The 22,158-nt window shown below is 42.6% G+C and overlaps 1 protein-coding gene across 8 annotated transcripts in view; it reads left to right on the top strand.

The window, feature by feature from the left end:
- Positions 1-22,158, top strand: part of STIM1 (stromal interaction molecule 1) — a 221,516-nt gene that overhangs the window by 9,093 nt on the left and 190,265 nt on the right. For 4 of the 8 annotated variants that reach the window (XM_079104695.1, XM_079104694.1, XM_079104697.1 and 1 more), the window contains exon 1: positions 2,310-3,071. The exons of 1 other annotated variant lie outside the window; for it this stretch is intronic. In XM_079104695.1, coding sequence (XP_078960821.1) covers positions 2,933-3,071 — 139 coding nt within the window. In that variant the 5' untranslated portion in view covers positions 2,310-2,932. Of the gene's footprint in view, positions 1-2,304; positions 3,072-22,158 lie in introns of those variants that run through there. 3 more of the 8 variants (XM_079104690.1, XM_079104691.1, XM_079104692.1) reach the window with 3 other exon arrangements.

Here is a 22,158-nt window from a genome sequence, read left to right as displayed (position 1 = left end):
GCTCTTCATTCCACAATTTTCACCACTCCCTATTACTCCCACTGACTTCTTTCAATCATATAACCTACTTGCTCATTTTGTCATTTAAGACCCTTTGCTCAGAGTCTAGGTTTAGTTGAATCTAGGTAAGGTTTGTGTGTGTGTGTGTGTGTGTGTTGCATAGGAATTGAACCCAGGGCCTTGTGCTTGACAGGCAAGCACTCTACTAACTGGGCTATATCCCCAGCCCTAGGTAAGGGGTTTGACTTCTATTTTGGCCAGTTTTCCAGCACATACTGTTCCTCAGTAAATATTTGAGTGATCTATAAGACATGGCACAATCTGAGAGACTAGGGAGACTGAGGCAGAAGAATCACAGGTTCAAGGCCAGCCTCAGCAATTTAATGAGACCCTGTTTTGAAATAAAAATTTTAAAAAGGTCTGGGGATATAGCTCAAAGGCAGAGCATCCCTGGGTTCAATCCCTAGTACTGAGGAAGAAAAAAAGTGCTCAGGTGAACTAATGCATGACAATCAGCTTTTACTGAGCACCTGCTCTGTGCAAAGTCTATGGCTGGATCCAACACAGAGAAGAATGACCTCTGAAAATTCAGTCTCCTAACTATGGGGGGAAGAGCACACATACCTGTGGTACAACTCTGGCTGCAAGACTGATTTGAGGGGGTGGTTAGGGTAGGAGTCTCTAAGCTTCCAGTCATTGAACTGTATCTGGAAGAACGGGAGGCCACCTAGTTATATGAAAAGCCTCCCCTGCAGAAGTGACAGCAGATAATAACGCTGTGAGGTGGGTTTGTTTGGGAAACTTAAAGAAGGTCATGGGCTGGGGGTATATAGTTCAGTGGTACAGTGCTTGCCTGGATTTGATCCCCAGCACTCAAACAAACAAACAAATAGCAACAACAACAAAACAACACAGTATGATGGAAACTTAATAGAGTGGGGAGCGTGGTAATAGATGACGTTAGATATGTATTTTTATATCAACAGCCTAACCCTTAAGCCAGGCAGCTGTTGGGCAAATCCGTGTCCTGGTCTTCAAAGGGCTTGAACAGGAGTGGTTTAGCACTGTCAGTCAGAGGAGGGACTGGGCCTAAACCCTTCTCCTGCCTTGGGTGCCAAGGACAGGTTAGGGCACAGAGGAGGTTTCAGTAAAGATTGCTGACAGTGTGCTTGAGAAAAGAACAGGAAGTGCAGGCTTTGTCGAAGGAGGCCCAGGCAAGGCTCTCTTGGGGGCACTCGTTCTCAAGTCGCTGCTGCCTCTTCCAATTGACTCTGAGAGCTGGGAGTGTGAGATGCAGGGAGGAACCATCCACAGGGCATTCCCGCAAAAACCTTTTGCGGGCGAGGGGTGGGGCTTGAAAGGTAGGTAGGAAAACGGGTTATGAGCGCTAAGCGAGGGCATCCAACTTTACTTGGAGGGTCGAGGAGGCATGCTCAGAAGGTAGATGAACGCTTTTAGCCCAGACTCAATGTATGTGTAGGGGAATGTTACCTAGAGTGGTCTGGATATTTCATTTTGCTTTCGTCATAATTTCATCTGAAAATGCTCACGGGCCCTAATGGGCCTCCCTCGGGGCGGATCCTTCACTCTAACCCTCTGCAAATGGGCAGGGCCTCCCAGGAGCTTGTCCTGCCTACACTACCTAGATTTGCTCACTAGGGATCGCTGCACACGGGCGACGGAGCGCGCGGGTTCCCAAGTCGCAGAGAGGCGGAAGCTGATTGGTTATGAGGAGCGGCGAGAGGGCGGAGTCTGAAAGGCCAGTTGGGAGTCCGGGGTGGGTAGCGCACCCCCCGGGGCCAAATCCTGACTGTCTTTTGTCGCTTCAGGCGGTTCCCTGGCGGCTATCGTTGTATAGGGACTTCTGTCAGCCTGGCTCTAAAGCTGAGGCGAGGGGAGCAGCACCGCGGCCGGGAGATCAGGGCAGGGCAGCTGCTGCCGCTGCCGCCGCCGCAGGCCTGGGTTACCTGAGCAACTGCGTGTCAGGGGCTCGCCCGCGGTCGGGCGGTTAGCGCGGGAGACTATCGGAAGCAACAAGGGAGGCAGGGATCTGACCCTTGGTTCGTGGTCGGGGACCTGGAGAAGACCAGCGTAGGGTGGGGGGCCGGGAGACCCTGCCCGGGGCGGGGGGATTCAGGAAACCTTCTCCAACAGGTTATTCCGGGATAAACCCCAGCACTAGGGCGGGCCCGGGTTCGCTGGGGGCCCGGCGGCGCGGGGCGGGCCCGCGGGAGAGCACGCCCCCGCCCGCCCGGGCCCGCCCCGTGCCGCCCGCCGGCTGGGGAGCCGCTGTCCCGGGCCTGGCCGGTGCGCGTTCGCCTGCTGGACCAGGGCACCGCCGGCTGCTTGGGTACGGGACTGGGCGGGGGCGTTGACTTCGGCCTAAGAGGCTTAGGATCCCGGAGACGCCCGTACCCGCTGGGGCCTGCGAGTCGCACGCCCTCCTCGAGCTTCTGCTCGTCGCTCCTTCCCGGGGCGAGGTCAGGTGCCCCCGTTCTCTCCTCCATTCTCTTCCTCCCTCCCCCGCCTCGGTGCCCGCGAGAGATCCTGCCCGCCTCCTCTTTCAAGGGTGTAGCAGGCTGCGGAGGTGACGGCGGCCCCGCAGCCACCCTGCCCAAACTCTCCGGAAGCCGCCCGAGCTCAGGCCGCTGTAGCTCCGGCGGACCCACTGTTGGACCAGAGGCCCTGGCCCTCCTCCCGCTCCCAAACTTGGAGCACTTGACCTTTGACTATCGGAGGAGGCAGGCCCGCAGGTGGCTGGACAGCTGCGGCGCTGGGAGGGCATCTTGCCTGGGGACCGTCGGCTGCACTCCCGGGCTCCCTGTGAGGGCATCTTGCCTGGGGTCTGTCGTCTGCACTCCCGAACTCCAGGCTTTCCTTCTGGGATTCCAAGGTGTCCACTTAAGGCGCATGTGGATTGAGACCTAGAGTCATGGATGTTTGCGCCCGTCTTGCCCTTTGGCTCCTCTGGGGGCTTCTCTTGCATCAGGGCCAGAGCCTCAGTCACAGTCATAGCGAGAAGGCCACAGGAACCGGCTCAGGGGCCACTTCTGAGGAGTCCACTGCAGCAGGTAAGGCCTTGCTGCGGGCTGGACTGTGCTGGGGGCTTTATCTTAGAACTGAGTAGCAAGTCAATGTGGGTTTTTACATGTGAGATTGGTGGAGGATCCACACCTTATTGCGTAGTCTCAGTTGTCCCAGAAGTTCTTTCTGTTCAGGACTCATGGCTAATGTTCCTATCTCCCTGAATAACTTTCTTCATCCCTCCTGAGGATGTCTTTTGCTGCAATGAGAAGAAGCCTTTGGGGCACCTTGACCTTTCAGATCAGACCCCATCTCAGAACTATTTGTGTGGAAGGATGATCTATCCAGATAAAACTCTATTACTTTTAGACTGTTTCAGCACTTGATAGTAGAGGGAGAATGAGACCACTCGGACTGAGCAGGGAAAATCAGAGCTGGGCCAGCTTGTTGTCTGATAGTCTGGTGTTCAGGTTTTCCTTTCTGTTCCCACCACCGTGGGAACCCTAGTCCCTCCCTTCCTTTAAGTAATCTGCTGTCTCTTAGCTGTGCCCAACTGAAATATCAAGGCAAATCCTTAGCTGGAATCTTATTTACCACTAGGGAGTAAAATGGCCTTTTCTTGACATTGCATAATATAATTCCTGGGACTGCTTGTTAACTTATTTTGTTTCTTCTGACTGATGAGTGTAAATATTCCATGTTATTTTTTATCTGTCCTGTTTTTTTGTGTGCACTTGTTGAGCTTGTCACACAGCAGGAGCCCTGGTATACTCTTGCAATCAAAAGGAACACTTTTAAAATCCACTTATTTTACAGAAAACTTTGAAGATCAGTTCTCTTTTCCCATTTCTCTCACCCAGTTGTCATGATCTGCTCAAAGCTGTGACCCAAAGGCAAGGTTCCCCTCAGGGGGTGGTTATACTGAGTTGTTTTGAGGCTAGCAACCTCAAGTGAAAGGATGGTGGCTCAGAGAGTACATGCTGATGCAAGTAGAAAAAGAAGTACAGTGGTTGGGGACTTTCATGCATGGATCCAGAGGCCGGCATTAGTAGTAAACCTTTTCCTGGGCACCCTCACCCGACTCCTTTAAGTTTCTTGACTGGACTCAATGTGATTCCAGATTCACCAAGGGCTGATTTCCCAATGAGGCCTGTGTTGTCCTGTATGCAAGCATGGCCCGCCTAGCTGTCCCCCCCCCCCCCATACTGAGGATTGAACCCAGTGTGCTTAACCATTGAGCCACATCCCCAATTCTTTTTTGTATTTTATTTAGAGCCAGGGTCTCACTGAGTTAAGTGCCTCGCCAAGTTACTGAGGCTGGCTTTGAACTCTCAATCCTTCTGCTTCGGCCTCCGGAGCCACTGGGATTACCAGCAGGCGCCACTGCGCCTGGCCTAGCTGTTACTTTTTAAGAGAGGTTCTTCTTTCAAATTAATTCTTTCTCTATAGGAAGTTTCCTTGACCCCTCAAACTTAGCTCAAAACTTGTTTCTCACTGTGCTATGAAAGACTGACTGAACTGTGAGGTAGACCTAAGGAACATCTCTGCTGTTCCCAGTTAGATCTCTATTTATAATTAATATGTCCCCTTTTTCCACTCCAAAATATGAAACCCTGACATGAATATTTTTGAGATGTTCTATATTTTAGAACATTTAATTAATTAATTAATTAATTTTTTTGGTGGTGGTGTGGGGGATTAAACCCAGTGCCCCATGCATGCCAGGTAAACACTCTACCACTGAGCTACAACCCAGCTCTCCAGCCCCAAAAAGGGATGTTTTAAGTTTTAGGCTTTAGCTAGCTCTCAAGAATCTCCTCTCCCATCCCATGGTAAGAGGCATTCCAGCATCCCTCAGTATCACTCAATGACTTGAGCTTTTGGAGACAGCCCTCTGTATAACATACTTCAGAGGTCTATACTGAGTCCTCATTTTTGGTCTTATTTCTTATGTATTTTTGTTCTTTTCTTCCTCATTTCAGTAACTGGTTTCTCTTGTCACAATACTAGTGAATTCTAGGAAGGAATGCCTCAGAGAGGCATCCTAGGTGATGTGAATGACTGGTTTGTGGAAACCTAGATGTCTCAGTACTATTATTCTGGTAGGTTGTCCCCTTCGGTCTTTCTGGTACGTTATCTATGACTCAGACAGACTTACTTATTCAAAGAGGTGGTTCATAGATTGGGTTCCGCAAAAGGATTTGGGGAGAAATTTTCTATGCATCTAGAAACCTGTCCAACCCCTGTGTATCCTCAGGACACAGGAGTTTTATTTGCTCTTAAAGTTACCACTTTTCTAAATCAGACTCAGCATACCTAGTAAATTGTGTTCTCTTCAGTTTGTATATTATAGTTACACAGATATTTTTCCTATAAGTCTCACAGTATCCCTATTAGAATGCAGGGTAGAATAAAACATCCCTTTTTTTCATGGGCGAAGAAACTGGGTCCTGTGCTTGGTGTTATATGCCGTCTTCTGATGCGTAAGTACTGGACTTTTTCCATCTTCTCAGGTCCAGTTCTGTTAAAGGAGTGCCAGGAGGGCCTGGAGAATGTTGTTCTTTGGCAATTAGGCAGACTCTGGTGACTTCATAGCTTAGATCCAAGGAAAGGGCTACCTTTTTCTCCTTTGGAGAGTGTGTTGCAGGGACCCGAAAATTCACTTTTGGATATATGTACCTTTCTGTCTCTTAGTTAGGTACAAGATTTGATTCTAAGAAGAATTTAGTTAAAATGCTTTGTCTTTCCCATGCATATAGAAAGTACCATTAAAAGCCTGACCCTGGGGCTGGGGTTGTGACTCAGTGGTAGAGTGCTTGCCTAGCATGTGTGAGGCACTAGGTTTGATTCTCTGCACCACGTATAAGTAAATAAAAAATAAAGGTCCATCAACAACTTAAAAAAAAAAAAAAAAAGCCTGATGCTGCAGTGAAGGCAGGTGCTCTGATAAGAGGCTCTCTCATTAAGCAGTGGAGAGGTAATTTCTGTCACTTTCTAACTTTTTAATACCTGCATGCCCAGCTGTGCCAAGTTATTTTTTCAGTAAAGATCTGTGCCTGGCTGTGCTGCTGCTGTGGGGCCTGCATTTTTGAAGTTGACCTGATGGATAATTGGAACTTTGCTTAGACTTTAGAAACTCAAAAATGTTTTCTGTAGAATGTGTACAAGGGACCTTAGTAGAATCTGGAGTTGGAGCTGTCAGTGTTGAAAGTATTGAGGGTCTCTAATCAAGAATTGTGGTTTGGGCCTTGGAGGATAGGCATCTCGAGCAGTGTGCAACCTGCAGGCTGTCTTCTCAGTCAATCCCTGATGGAGTGGCAGACTAGAGCTCTGCCGGCCCACCAAGCTAGTTGCTGCTGCCTCCAAGGCTATAAATGGCCGGGCCATCTTGGTAGCTATGCTAATTTTAGCTGAGGGTGTCTCCGGAACTGGGCTGAGGCCAAGAGCAGGTGGGTGGGGCTTGGCTGAAGATAATACTGGGGGCTGGGTAGAGGGACACACTAATCCTGGGGCAACCAGGACATCATCTGCTTCCAGGCCTCTACTTTGACAATCACCTTTAGCTAGCTTAATTGATTCAGCAAACAATGAACAGTGCCAGCTCATGTGCTATTTATTCAACAAGTATTTGAGTGCCTGCCCTGTTACTATGTATGTTTTCTGTGGGAATTTAAGGATGAACAATACAGTCATCCTCCCTATTTCATGGAAATTAGTCTTGTTGGGAAACAGAAAATAAACACATAAATAAATATATTATCTTGTGGTAAGTGACATAGAAGAAAGCATAAACAGAGTGCTCAGGGGAATGAGAAGGGAACAGACATCTAGTTAAAACTGAAACCCAGTGTCTATTAGAACAGATTAATACAGTAACATCATTAGTAATAATATCTATGTGGTAGATACTATTATAAACATTTTATTTTGCTTAATTTTTATGACCATCCTGTGTAATAGATATTATTATTCTTATTTTATAGTTGAGGAAATTAAATCATAGGTTAAATAACTTGCCCAAGTTTATACAGGCCGTAAAAAGAGCCAGAGTTTGAATCCAGGTAGTCTGATTCTTCACTTTCCCAGCCACTAAACTTTACTCTTAAAACTTTGTGATATCCAGGCAGGGTGGTACAAGTTGGTAATCCCAGTGATTTTAGGAGGCAGAGGCAGCAGGTTCAAAGCCAGCCTCAGCAATTTAGTGAACCCTTAAGCAACTTAGCAAGACCCTGTCTCAGAATTAAAAAAATAAAAATGGCTGGGGTAAATGACTCAGTGGTAAAGTGCCCCTGGGTTCAATTCCTAGTACCAATGCAAAGCAAAGCAAATCAACCAAACAAAAAGCCCCAAACAAACAACAACAGAGACACCACCACCACCACCACCAAAAAACCCAACTTTGTGATAAATACTATAATGGAAGTATTATATATATATGTGTGTGTGTTTATGTATACACTCACACATGTTATGTGTGTGTGTATATATATATGTTATTTGCATGTGTATAGATATATTTATACATATACACACACACACACATACACACACATATATAAATATATATATATATACACACATACACATACATGGCTGTTAAAAACCCAGAGGAGCAAGTGATTAGCTTGCCTGGGAATGCTGGGGGAGGTTTTATAGTTTTCCCTGTAATTTTTCTCAGATCTTGGGTAGATGTAAAGCAGCTGCCAGATTCACAAGTTAAGAGAGAAAAATCAGTTAGTTCAACCCACTTATTTTTCCATATGAAGAATCTGATACCCAGAGAAGTATTAAATAGAAGTTTTAGAAGTTTTAGCTAACTTATTGGTAGAAAATTAGACTAGGTCTTGTGAGTCAGGGACTCACATGTTTGCGGCCAACCTTAGCAATTTAGCAAGGCCCTAAGCAATTTAGGGAGATCCTGTCTCAAAATAAAAAGGTCTGGGTTGCGGTTGTAGCTCAGTGGTAGAGTGCTTGCCTAGCATGTTTGAGGCATGTCAATCCTCAGCACCACATAAATAAATAAAGTATTGTGTCTATCTATAACTAAATTGTTTACAAAATCAGTAAAGGAAGTAAAAATGAAAAATAAATTAAAAAAAAAAATGGTCTGGGTATGTGGCTCAGTGATTTAGCACCCCTGGGTTCAATTTCCTAGTACCAGATAACAAAACAAAACAAAACATCAAAACAACAAAACAAAAAACAAAAAAAACCATCAATATAGCAATGAGATTATTTCACCTTAAAAAGCCCAGCACTGGGGATATAGTTCAGTTGATAAGAGTACTTGCCTTGCAAGTACAAGGCCCTGGGCCCAGCACTGCAAAAAAAAAAAAAAAAAAAAAAAAGCCCAGCGTTGATGAGACCTTGGCAATGAAGGAATGAAGTCTTGTTGAGGGGAGTGGTTTCTTAGGTCTCCACAGGACTTGGGTTCCAGTTCCAAGAGTCCTTTTTGGTTTCCTCCTAGTCTCCTTTGAGATACATTGCTGAGGACTTTGAGGGCATTCTGTGGTACATGTCCCTCTGTGGGAAATGATTCTCCAGGAAACTCAGTTGCTCTCGCTACCAGGCTTTTAGGGAGAGAAAAAGATACCAAACAGGCCCCACAATAGAGTTTTTTTTTTTGTTTTTTTGTTTTTTTAAACTGATAACAAGAATATTAAGATATATAACAAAGTAAAAAGAATATAAAGGATGACACATTGAATATCCATGTGCCCACAGTTTAAGAAAACAATGACAACACAGTGGTTTCTGTATCTGTCCCAGGATACTTTGTGTACATTTCTAATGTAACACATAGTACATAGTGTCTCTCTCTCTCTCTCTCTCTCTCTCTCTCTCTCTCTCTCTCTCTCTCTATATATATATATATATATATATATATATATATATATCCTCACAAGTGTAAGATCTTTGTGGAGAAAGGGAGGAGGGGTTACACTTTCTTTCTGTTTTTACTGTGCTCAGTCTAACTTTTATTAAAGTTTGTTGAAAAAACTGGAGCGATGGCCTGTTTGAATGGATCCTATTTTCTCTTTTCCTTTCAAACTATCTTTTATGTTTTGGTACACATTCTGGGCCTTACCTTAACCTTTGTGGGTGTTAATTCTCACCCAGGACACTTTGTATTAAGTTTCATCCAAGTTCAGATATTTTAATATTTTTTTCAATCTTTTATTTAACATCACTTTTGCCTGTTTTAAAGATGAGCTAAAAAATTTGTGCTCTAGGTGACAGGGCTAAAACATGGCAGGATCAGAACTGTAACTCTTGGGATCTATGTACTAAGCTCATGTTGTTTTTACCAAAGCATTACCTGTTAGCATGTTCCAAAGGGGGAATGACCTTGCTAATCAGGCACTCAGAGCCTTTATAGTCTGATCATAGCTGTGTTGACAAAGGTGTTGAATAATATGGTCAAAGCTCTGCTGTTCTCAGGGATAGTACAATCAGCATTGTTGGAGTTATCTGTTTGTGGGTCAGCCTGCCTTATTATCCCATAAGCTTCTAAAGGATTAGGACAGCAGGTGTTCAACTTTTTAACTCCAGCTTCTAGCACAAGGCTTGACATGTGGCATATTTTACATAGTAAAATATGATGTTTTTAGAATTGAATTGAACTCAATTTATTGTCTTGTTCTGATTCTGCTGTTGTTTACCAGGCACCTTATTAAAAGTTGAAAAATATTTTCCTTGGAGGGGTTAGATAAATTGAAAGAAATAAGCTTAATTTATTTAGAAAATTGAGTCTTAGAATTTCTCATTGACTTGATAAGTGAAATCTTGCTGTATTTGTTAAAACAAACAACAATGACAACGAAGCAAAAACATCCAGATCCAGAGCTTTTGGGGCCAACAGATTCACTCTACTTGGAAGAAATTTGTGTAGGATTTAAAGAGGCCAGATTATTATCACTGCTATTCTCCAGGAGAAAGCATTTAAGAGTAGCTGGAAAACTGTTTAATTCCACAAAGACCTCTGCTCTGTGTGTGTGTGCGTGTAACTGGATAGACACCTAGACATAAAGTAGGAGAATTGCCTTTGGTTTGCTGAAGGGTCTGAGTTGGACACAGTCATGAGACATAACTATCTGGATTTAGAGGAGCTTTACAGTTTGAGTGTCTTTCCTTACTAACTGTGGACCTAGTGGAGGGTAAGTTACCTCATCTCTCTCAACCTTAGTTTTTTCATTTGTAGAAAGGGAATTAACATGATGAAAAACTTTGTAGTCAGGATAAAATTATAAAATGAGACAACTTTTATGAAAGGGCATTATAAACTATAAAAGATGTACATTTGGGGTAGTGTCATCCTCTTAGTCTTTGCTTTTGTGGGGTTGAGAAGCAGTCAGAATCTGTCTACTTAGGTAGTGTAGTTGCAACTCTGAATCTGCTGTAGTTTCAGTGTCTTTTTTCAGTTATACACACCTGACATATATAGACTCTGAGTATGGTCAAACCAGGTTTTTATTCAAGGCTTACTCTAAGCCCTGGAGAAACTGTAAAGTCTGGGTGTGAGTATTTGAGCTTATTTCTGGCTTGTGGTCCCTTCCTTTTTCTGAAGATAACCACTTTCCTAGTTCGCCTCATGTAGTTCATCAGCCTGTAGTCTTGAAATAACTGAGTAGATGGAACTACTCAGTTTTGTTGATTATTTATTGGTGCATAACAAATTATTCCCAAAACTTTGAGGTTTAAAACGGTCTGTATTGATTGTCTTCCAGTTTCTGCAAGTCGGGAATCAGAGGGCACCTTACCCACTTGGGTACCTCTGACTCAAGCTGTCTCATGAGGTTACAGTCAAGTGATTGACTAGGGATGAAGGCTCAAATGGGGAGAGAATATTTGCTTTCAAGGTAATTTACATGGTTGTCAATAGGCCTTGGTCCCTTGCCACATGGGCTTCTCTACTGGGCTATTTGATGACATGACAGTTAGCTTCTGTCCTCCAGAACAAGTGATTCAAGAGAGAGCAAGACAGAGGTGCCCAAGATGGATGCCTCTGTTTTTTGCCTAATTTTGGAATTGATATGCTATTACTTCTTCCATATTCTAATTATTAGAAGCAGGCCAGGGGTTGGGGATATAGCTCTATAGCTCAGTTGGTAGAGTGCTTGCCTAGCATGAAAAAGGCCCTGGGTTCAATCCCTAGCACCACTTAAAAAAAAAAAAAAAAAAAAAGAGGCAGACCAGTAAGTCTAGTCCATACTCAAGGTATGGGATTATACAAGGACATGAACACCAGAAGGGCAGAGGTCTCTGGGTTCATCTTTTATCCATCATGCCACTGGCCTGAGACCTAACTGGGATTATTTTAAAGGATGTCTCTGATATCACCCTAGGATATCATGCTATTGGGAATAATGGTTTCTAGGTAATATGGCCTTTTAGAGTCTTATGGAGTCTTTTTCTTTTTTTTTTTTTTTTTTTTTTTTGGTCCTAGAGATTGAACCCAGGGGCACTTAACCACTGAGCCATATCCCTAGTCCTTTTTTCTTTTTTTTTTTTTTTTTTAATTTTGAGATAGGGTCTTGCTAAGTTGCTTAGGGCCTTGCTAAGTTGCTGAGGCTGTCTTTAAACTTGCAATCCTTCTGCCTCAGCCTCCTGAGCTGCTGGGATTGTAGGCATGCACCACCATGCCTGCCTTATGGAGTCTTTTTGAACTCCCCATTTGGTATCACACCCTTTGGTTTACACATGACTTAATGGCTTTGACATGGGCCCTTTTCTACTACTCTTATTCTTGGGCTCTCCTCAGGCCTAGTCCTAAACTAGCTTTATCCTAAGCTTTAGTCCTGCCTTCTAACTCCTTGTTTGGTACCTTTGATCATTGTCCAGCCATTTCTCTTAGAGCCTTTTCTACTCCAATTTGTCTTCTGAGAGCTAGATTTATAGATGGCATTGAATTGGGGTTTACACATTGAAAGATGAAAAAATACTTTTTTTAGGTTATTGGTGCTAGGTGCTAGGACTTAACATCCTGGTATGTCATAACTGGAATAGATTTTAGGGACCATCTTTCCCAAACTTCTCATTTTAAATACGAAAAGAACAACTTGCCCAAGATTTTGCTAAGCCAGGACTAGAATCTCATTTCCTCTGTTTCTCACTCACATGTTATTCCCACCCTGTTGTGCAGTCTCTAACCTAATGTACTCATCTGGTATTGTTAGAGGTCTGAGATCTGTAAAGAGGAGAACAAGAAAGTAGTTGACAATATTATATTAGGTTTACAGAAATTGGACTGGACAGAGTTAGTCAATGTCAAGTGCTGCTTTCAAGGAACCACCTAGCTAGAGAGCATTTATATAAGGCACAGAAAAATAATCCCAAACATCACTACTCTATGTACATGTATGATTACACCAATGGTGTGATTCTGCATCATGTACAACCAGAGAAATGAAAAGTTGTACTCCATTTGTGCACAATGAATCAAAATGCATTATGCTATCTTGTGTAACTAAATAGAATGAACGATAAAAAAATTCCAATAATATCTGTTGCGTATTGTTTTAGTCAGCTTTTTTGCTGCTGCTATTAAAAGACCCATGTAGCACAATTGTAGAGGAGGAAAAGTTTATTTGGGGGCTCATGGTTTTTCACAGGCCTTAGTCCATAGAAGGCCAGCTCCATTCCTTGGGGCTCAAGGTGAAGCAGACTATCATTGCCGAAGAGTGGCAGAGGGAGGCAGCTCACATGGTGATGAGGAAGCAGAGAGAGAGGTATTCACTTGCCAGATACAAATATATATCCCAAAGCCACGCCCCCCCATGAAACATTTCCTCTAGCCATACCTCACCTGTTTCCAGTTGCCACTCAGTTAATCCCAACAGGGATTAATTCACTGATTAGGTTAAGGCTACAGTCCAATCATTTCTCCTCCAAACCTTGCATTTTCTCACGTGAGCCTTTGGGGGACACGTCACATGCAAACCATAACACATATGGTGACTAACATCCGAATGCTGTCCCACTCTCTAGGTAGTATCAGTTTGGTGGAACAAGAGATCTCTATTGGGATGTGCAGACTGAGTTCCTGAAGGAGGTGGGTCAGAACCCTTAGGCAACATGTCTCATTGTTTGGCTTAACTGGTTGCATTATGGATTTGAGGACTCCTTAAGCAGGGTAAATGTATCTGAAGTCTTGTGAGGTTATTTGTGGCTATCTGGAAAGTGCTAAGGGGAAGCATTCTGGGCACTAAGAATTTGACAAAGCCTTACCTGTGTTGAAACAACTTGCTAGACAGGAGAGATTTGAGTAGGGGTAGTTGTGGCTCTGTTATGTTTATCAGAGTGGGGCAGATTATTTTGTGTGAGAGGCGATGCACTATCAATTTGTTTCTGATGGAGTGCTGAGAATAGAGAAGATGCAGGTTCTAAAATCTCTGTATGGGTGGTGGTTGCTTTTCCATCTCAGTTCTAGCCCTAGTCTACTTCACTCACTTCATCTCTGTTGCACTGTCTGCCCTCTTGACACAGCCATTTTTTCCCCCTTTATTTTGGTCTGCAAAACATGCCATTATTTATACTGCTTTCCTTTTGCCTTTTTATGTCATTTACTTTCCTCCCAGAATGTTCTCCCCGATCCTTCTTTATTCTCACTAACCTCTCAGTTCTCTATGAAGTCTTTCCTGATGCTTATGCTAGTCATGAGATACCTCTCATCTCCAGTCAAACTCTGGTAGTCACTATCTGCAATACTCTCCATGTACTTCACACCTTGCTTATGTCTCTTAACAGTGAGAGGCAGCTTGTGGTAGTATCAAGAGCACTGGGTGCTGACTTGAGTCCTTGTTGACAGTATCATTTAAACCACAGTTTCCTGCCAGTCATTGTGGCGCATGCCTATAGTCCTAGCAGCTTGGGAGGCTTGAGTAGGGGTAGCTGTGGCTCTGTCATGTTTATCAGAGTGGGGCAGATTATTTTGTGTGAGAGGCGATGCACTATCAATTTGTTTCTGATGGAGTGCTGAGAATAGAGAAGATGCAGGTTCTAAAATCTCTGTATGGGATTGCAGGTTCAAAGCCAGCCTCAGGAACTTAGTGAGGCCCTAAGCAACTCAGTGAGACCCTGTCTCTAAATAAAATACCAAAAAGGGCTGGGGATGTGGCTCAGTGGTTAAGCTCCCCAGGGTTTAATGTGTGGTACCAAATAAAATAAATAAACTACAGTTTCCATAAAATAAATACAGTTTCCTCACTTGAAAAAGGAAGTTAAAAGAAAGTTATTATGCTGGGTGTGATGGTGCACACCTGTCATCCCAACAACTCAGGCGGCTGAAGCAGGAGGACTGCAAGTTCAAAGCCAGCCTCAGCAACTTAATGAGACCTTATCTCAAAATAAAAAATAAAAAGGGCTGGGGATGTGACTTAGGGGTGAAGCACCCCTGGGTTCAATCCCTGGTACAAAAAAACCAAAAACAAACAAACAAACAAAAAAAAAAAAATGAGAGAGAAAGATAGATTTATTGTATAGACTTAAAGCCTTTTTCTTTGCAAATTTTCTTTTCTCTTGATAAAAGCCATGTCTGGTTTGGCAATAGTAGTACCTATCCTCAACATCTGTCACAATGCTGATCAGACAACTTACACCCAATAGGTATCTATTGAATGAATCAATGTGTAATACTGAATTGATTTGGGGCTGAATAGGTAGGAGAGAGTGTCAAGTAAATTGACATCAGTTCCTGTAAAAAGTTTAGACAAGTGTGCCCAGGCATTGGGGTAGATTTACATGGTGGGTTTTTTTTTTTTGGTACTGAAGATTGAACCCAGGAGTGCTCTACCAGTGAGTTACATCTCCAGTTCTTTTTTTTGTTGTTGTTGTTTGTTTTTCTTTCTTTTGTTTTGTTTTGGGTACCAGGGATTGAACTGAGGGGAACTCAACCACTGAGCTACATCCCCAGCCCTTTTTTTGTATTTTTTATTTAGAGAGAGTCTCACTGAGTTGCTTAGTGCTTCACTGTTGCTTAGGCTGTCTTTGAACTCATGGTCCTCCTGCCTCAGCCTTCTGAGCTGCTGGAATTACAGGCATGCACCACCCCACCCAGCTTTATTCTTTATTTTGAGACAGGCTCTCATTAAATTGCTGAGGATCTCACTAAGTTGCTGAGACTGGCCTTGAACTTGTGGTAATCACCTGCCTCAGCCTCAGAAGTCAGTAGGATTACAGGCATATGTCACCATCCCCTACTGCGGTAGGTTTTCTGAGAAGTCTTATGGGCATGATTTCTCTGCCTAACCTGCTAACACATCCTTACTTAGTGATCATTTACTGAAACTGTGCTCAGTGACAGTTATCAGTCACACTGCAGAGTAGTTTAGCTATTGACTCTGACAGTTTTTGTTTGCCACAGTAATGACCATCCTTAACAAGTGGCTGCAGTAGGAGCAGAATAGGGCTCTTCTCAAAGAGAACATAAGACCTGTAGGCATGATTTCCTTGGGTTCTGCTGCTCCTCATCTTTGGTTCCACAGCTCACATAGGTTTACCTCAGGTCAAACTTGATGCAGCCAAGTGAACAGAATGAACTTTAACTGCTTTTCTTAGCCTGGCTGTGGGATGGAGGAGGGTACCATTTTTTATGAATCCCACTACTGGACTTGTTTTGTACCAGGGAGGTAGGATAGTCATGTGATGATTGTTGACTTTTTAAATGTTATCTCTAATACCGAGAACTCCTTGGGCCTCTGAGAACTTCAGCCTGAACAGACATCCCATCAGCTTTCATTGAAGGCATTAGGGAGGTGCCTCTTGGGAGACAGGATGGAGGAGGAAAAACGATGAGAGTCAACTGTGTTGTCAGCGTGGCCCAGCTAGGACAAACCTGTTCCTTTCCTGTGTTATTTATATTTGTAAAGCTCATAGATACCTTGGTTGAGCTCTGGCCTAGGTAATGACCAAAAATCTCACCAGCAGGCAGGTAGACAGGCTTCCAAATCTCATGTGCCTCAAATTTTCAAAGTATGATTTAGTAGCTCTGCTTCTGTTTAGCTTCTCTGGGTTATGTTAGGCCTCTTAAGAAGCTCTCAGAACTCTCAACACTACAGTGTATGTTAAAACAAATGTGTTAATGTTTGCCAAGTTCCCAGAGCCAGCTTCTAAAATATAGTATCCATGGGAGATGGGTGCCCTTTAGGTACAACATATCTACACAGGTTAGAAAACTGTGTGTGTCTTTGTGTTTGTGTGTATGTTGGTGAGTCATCAAATTTGTGGATGTCTGGTTTCAAGAAACTTTTGCTGTCAAGGGCAAAGGTCATTCAAACTTGTACTTCATATCTCTAAAGAGATAAATATGTAATTAAGACAACTCAAATAACATCAACGATAAGAATAATGATGGTAGCTACTATTTATTGAACTCCTGGGTAGGTGTTTTAAAACTGCACAATAACTTTTATAGGTGGATAATTGTTCTTCAGAAAACTCTGAGAAGTTAAGGTAATTTTTCCAAGATGTCGAACCAGGATTTGAATTGAGCTTTCTCTGATCCCCAAGAGCAAAACTTTCTGTTTTTGTTTAAAACTTATGGGGAAGGAGAGAAATGGTTGTATGATTTTTAGGTACAGATATGCATTTTGATTAGAAATTATACAACTGTTAGTGGCATTAGTTATTCTATCACCTAAGTGGCCTGGAAGAAACTAGGATTTGGAATTGGGGATTGGAAAGAGGGAAAGAGGGGCTATATTCAGTATTCTGAATGGGTAGTATCATACTGGTGAAGTGTCTAGCTACAGAGTGGTGTATAGTCAGTTCGTACCTTCTAAAAATAGAACTCTGATATAAACCTTGGGATAGGGACTGTATCTATGTAGTGTTCTTTACCTCTTCAGTCAGCATTTAACATATCTGTTACATGTTTTATGACAATCCCAGCCCAGTAGAAGGGCTCAGTATGAGAGAGAAGATATATATGTCATAATAAGAGTGCTTTTTTATAGAGCACCTATTCTGTATCAGGATTGGGCTAGATAATTTCACATACCTGATATTATTTAATCCTCACAATAGTCTCCCATTTTATAGCTTATTGTGCAAGGCATTCTATCTAGGCTCAATGCCCTAAGATTGATTCTATTAGTCCTGTTGGAAGAAGAGATCACCTCTGCCTGAGAGATCAGAGAAGTTTTGTGGAGAAAGTAGCAGCTTAGTGAGTCTTAGGTACTTTAGGCAGAAATGTAAGGGAAGTTGAGGGAAGTAGTTCATTCAGAGGAAATGTCATGAGTAAAGGTATGGAGTGGGAAAAACAGAAGAATCTTTGGGAGATGTTAGTCCAGATTATCTGGAGAGTGGTATCTATCAGTATAGAAAAGTACTATATTAAGGCTAGAAAGATTAACTAAAGGAAGGTCATGAAGGGCCTCAAAGTATCAGGATAAAGAGTTTAGAGTTTATCCTATAGGAAATAAGTAGTCCTTGCAAGCTTTGAGTAGGAGAATGACATGACCTGAGTTTTGCTTTAGGAAAATTAATCTCACAGAATATGTTTAACACATAGATGGGAATGAGATTGGAAAAAGGCTCCTAGGCAGGTGACTTTGCCTTTGTTCATAAGAAATGGAGATCAGAGTCTCCACTGTGGATAACCTAAAAATCAATTGAACTTTAAGTGTAGGGAGGGAAGAAAAGAAAAGAGTCAAAGGCATACTAATGTTTACAGTGTGGTAATGAGGAGACTGGTGGTACCATTAACAGAAAATATATGGCAGTCGGAAGGAGGGTCAGTGCTAAGTTCTTTCTATCCTTATTTCAATCATTCTATTTCACAGGGCCATACAGTAACTACATGGAGGAATCTAAGTCTGAGATCCAGGTCTTTCTGATTTTCAGCTATTAAATGTCCTAACAAATCTGAGCCTTGCTGGGTGCAGTGGATGCACAACTGTAATCTCAGCAGTTCTGGAGGCTGAGGCAGGAGGATTGTGAGTTCAAAGCCAGCCTCAGCAATTAAGCCCCCCTGAGCAACTCAGTCAGAACCTGTCTCTAAATAAAATACAAAAAGGGCTGGGAATGTGGCTCAGTGGTTAAGCACCCCTGGGTTCAATCTCTGGTCCAAAAAACCAGAAAGACATCTGAGCCTTCTCCAGGAACTTCAGAGTAAGTCTTAAAGGTAGACAAACGTAAGTTCAACCCTAGGCTTTGCCATTTTCTGTTTGTGAGATCTTGAACAGGTTGCTTTTCCTCTTTAAACCTGTTCCCACATTGGCAAAAAAGGAACGTTAATCTCTACCTCATAGAGGCAGTGAAAATAAAGGTACTCTGTAAAACTCTTAAGTGCTGTGCCAGCATGAGGGTATTATTTCAGGAATATGGCTTGGGTTGGAGCCAATATATGTAACAAATATTTTGATCAAATAAGAGTGGATTTAGGAGCTGTGATTGTGGCTCAGTGGTAGAGTGCTTGCCTAGCATGCTTGAAGTTTGATCCTCAGCACCACATAAAAATACATAAAATAAAGTTATTGTGTCCATCTACAACTTAAAAAAAAAAAGTGGATTTAAAATCACAGTTTTTTATGCAAGATTTTCCTTCACTTTATAGGCTGTCTTAAGCTACCTACTCAACTGCAGATGGGAATTTCTGGTCTAGTAACGTGCCCAGGTTTTCCATAGTTAAACATCTCCAGTTTTCTAGAGAGATATGGATTTGCTGGCGGAACATTGAGTGACCATACCCTATGAACTACTCTTGGCCTGAGAGAAGATGATTAATATCCCTTTCCCCCTGGGTCTTGCCAGCCTTCATGTGAGTTCAAGGTGTGAGGGCAGATTGATAACTGAATTTAGGCTATGCTTGGAAGGAACCTCCTTCTACACTAGAGTAAGCTGTGACTTAGGACAGAGGAACCAGGGTGGAACTGCTGGTCAGAGTAGTGCTTTGAGTCCTCCTGTGGTCATCTCTTTGATTTAGTATACACATTCCTGAGTTATCTTGAGAGAAGAAACAGGCTGCTTCAAGTAAGTGTATTGTCAGGTACCAGGGCTGTGGTTGGGTCAGCTGTCTGTCATGGGAGCAGGCCTGAAATGGCTGTCTTGTCTGATGTTTAGTTACATACCCTCTGAGTGAGTGGAGGAGGAATACAAAAAGATTTTCCAGTTAATAAAATAGCTACATACTGTTTTGTAGCTTCCTAAAGCATTTTCTTTTCCTTTATTTCCCTTTATTTTCTGCCCTTTCTTAGCCTGATTCTCTTGTCTTCATAGCTTTTTTTAAATAGAATATCTCATTTTAATAAAAAAGACCTCTAGGGCTAGGGTTGTGGCTCAGTGGTAGAGCGCCTGCCTAGCATGTATGAGGCCCTGGGTTGGATCCTTAGTACCACATAAAAATAAAATAAAGGTATTGTGTCCACCTACAACTAAAAAAAAAAAAAAAAAAAAAAAAAAAAAAAAAAAAAAAGACCACTAGATTAGGAGTTAGGTAGACACAATTTAGCTTGGGTTCTGATACACTCGATCTTCCTGGGCCTCAGTTTCCCCTTGCCAAGGGTTGTGGGGATAGCAGAACCTGTCTTACAAAGCTGATGTGTACAGATCTTATGAAGTAGTTTGATAAGCATTTTAGTCTTATAAAAATGGAATTCATTATTATTAGTTTTTCTCTGAATTATCAAATGATCTGTCTTTTTTTGCTCATTCAGTCTTTTTACTACCCTCTTAGAGCTTCTAGATTTTCTCTCTTATAACCTTGCTTTTTAACTCTTACTTGACACTAGGAAAAGTGTGGTTACACTGGAATTACAAGTGGCTCACTTGTGAGAGAGAAGGCTTGAGCCCTAGGAAAATGTAAATAAAGTTCATTGACTTTGGAGTACAATGTTTTATTAACTTGAATAATTTTTAAAATTCCTTTGTGCCCCAATTTTCACATATGCCACCTAGTTTACCATTATGTTCTATTCATTTTAGTTTTGAAGTCACTTCCATTTCTGAGAATTCTGCTTTAAAATTCAAGCATTATTGTGTTGAGGTTACTCCTGAACTGAGGATCAAAACTTGCCTTTGCTAGCTTTTTAGTGTGAATTAGGTTAGGGTATAGTCACTGGGAACTTGGGTGACAGTATAACTTTGAGTTGGGTGTGAAGCCTGGTAAGAGGGCAGCTCTGTTAGCCCAGTTTACCTGTTCAGGAAGGGTGTCTGTTTCAGGGCATACCTGATACCTTTTTTGTAGCTTACACCCAACTGTTGTTCCATGTGCCTGCACTGTCAGCCAGAAGTCCCAACTTGGTGAGCCTGATTCCCCAAAGAATTCAGTGATGAAAATTAGGACACTTGAGCAGATCTAATTGGTTGAACCGTGTGAAGGGCAGAGACTTTCCCTGGGGGCTCCTTATAATCTCCCATGGTTATAGACTTTTAAGGTCGGACTAATTAAAATGTTTTGACAGTTGGACTCAATACTTGCACTAGGTCCTGCCCTAGCCTAGTGCCAGAATTTGGTACAGGGCTGTCTTTCTTGCAGAGCTGAGGAGTGGGTTTCCATTTCCTCATCTACTAAATGCACAATTATATTTGTTCAGAATGGGCTGTCAAACATTCATTATAGGGAAAAATGTTGACTGAGACTTGGATGTGGCCTGAATTTTCTATCCTCCAGACTCTTAAGGTGCCTTTTCAGTTGATTCCCTGTTCCATTAGCCCCAAATGGCCTTGCTCTATTAGCTGGCAAGTCATTTTCATTGCCCTTGGGTATCCTTCCCTGGTGTATAGTCTTATTCTGACCAGAAAAAGGGATGAGTCAAGGATATTTATTAAGTCCCATCATGTTGCTAGTATTTTACACAGCTATTTTTTTTTTTTTTTTATTTGTACTCAGAATAGAACCTAGGGGACACTGTACCCCTGAGCTATATCCCTGGCCCTCTTAATTTTTTATTTTGAGACTGGGTCTTGCTAAATTGCCCAGGCTGGTCTCAAACTTGCAATCTTGCTTCAGGCTTCTGAGTAGCTGGGATTACAGGCATGCATCACTGCTGCCCAGCTACACAGCTATCTTTTGATGTGTTCCTTATAATAATGATTTTTATAGATGAGGAAATAGATTCAGAGGTGGGAAATAACTTGTTTGATGGTCATTGCAGCTTATAAGCAACTGACTTAGAATTCATATTCAAGCCTCTCCCAAGCTTTTGATTACTTCCCTAAGGTACCACTTTATATTCTTTTATCCTTCTAAGCCTAGCTAAGTTCCCACCTCCAGAAGGCTGCTTGCTTCCTTTGCTTTTCCTCATCTGACTACTCCCACTTCTTCGAGGTGTGGTATTCGGGGTGTATTTTTTAAAGAACTGAATGAAATTGTAGTGTTGGAATTTCAGCTATCATGACAGACTTATAAATATAAGGGTTTGGGCAGAGTCTTGGCTGGCTCCTTGAGTAAAGCCCCATCTGTGTCCCCTGATTTGCCCAGTGTGAACTCTTTTAAGCTGGAGGCAATGGGTCGTCTAACAGGGTACCTTTTGGTTTCCTAGGAACAGGCATTCCTTCTTTTAGGTTATTTTTCTTGATTTCTGACTTGATTTTTTTTTATAGTCTCCTTGCAGCCAATACAGCTAGTCTTAATGCTATCTGGAGTGTACATAGATCCAGAGGTTTGATCTGACAATGTCTTTCTAATGTATAAGATTCAAACCATTGATGTTATTTCCTCATAGGAGGAATTTCCTGGGATTGAAAAAGGGTCTTAGAATTGATATGTTTTGCTTATGTGCATTTCCCATATTCTTGGTGGGAGTCCTGGCTTTTGTCTTTCCAGGCAAGGTCCCATTTGAGTTGCAGGTTTTTGCAGAGGTTGTTCTGGAAGAAGCAGTTTCCACTGGAGTCTGAACTTGGCTGACTTGGTTTGGGCCTTTATAGCAAGCCATCACTCTTCCACCCCCACCCTCAAACCCTTGAATAATTGTTAGTTATGGCTTTGAAAACATGTAGTCAGCTTGACTCCTGTTCCGGATCAGTTGTAAATTCTCTTAGGAGGTGGAACAGAGCGTGTTCACTTGGGTTAATCAGGTATTTAAGAGTTGACCTTTTCTAGGGAAAACCTAATTTCCTCTCATGCCTGAGTAACTCTAGCAAGCCAGGGGTCCTGTTCTCAGGCATTCTTGGAACTGCTAGAAGTTGTGTCAGGTT

This window comes from Sciurus vulgaris, assembly GCF_902686455.1.
Source record: "Sciurus vulgaris genome assembly, chromosome: 11".
NCBI classification, from domain to species: domain Eukaryota; kingdom Metazoa; phylum Chordata; class Mammalia; order Rodentia; family Sciuridae; genus Sciurus; species Sciurus vulgaris.
The sequence above is the reverse complement of the archived record's forward strand: the minus strand, read 5'-3'. Positions and strand labels throughout refer to the sequence as shown.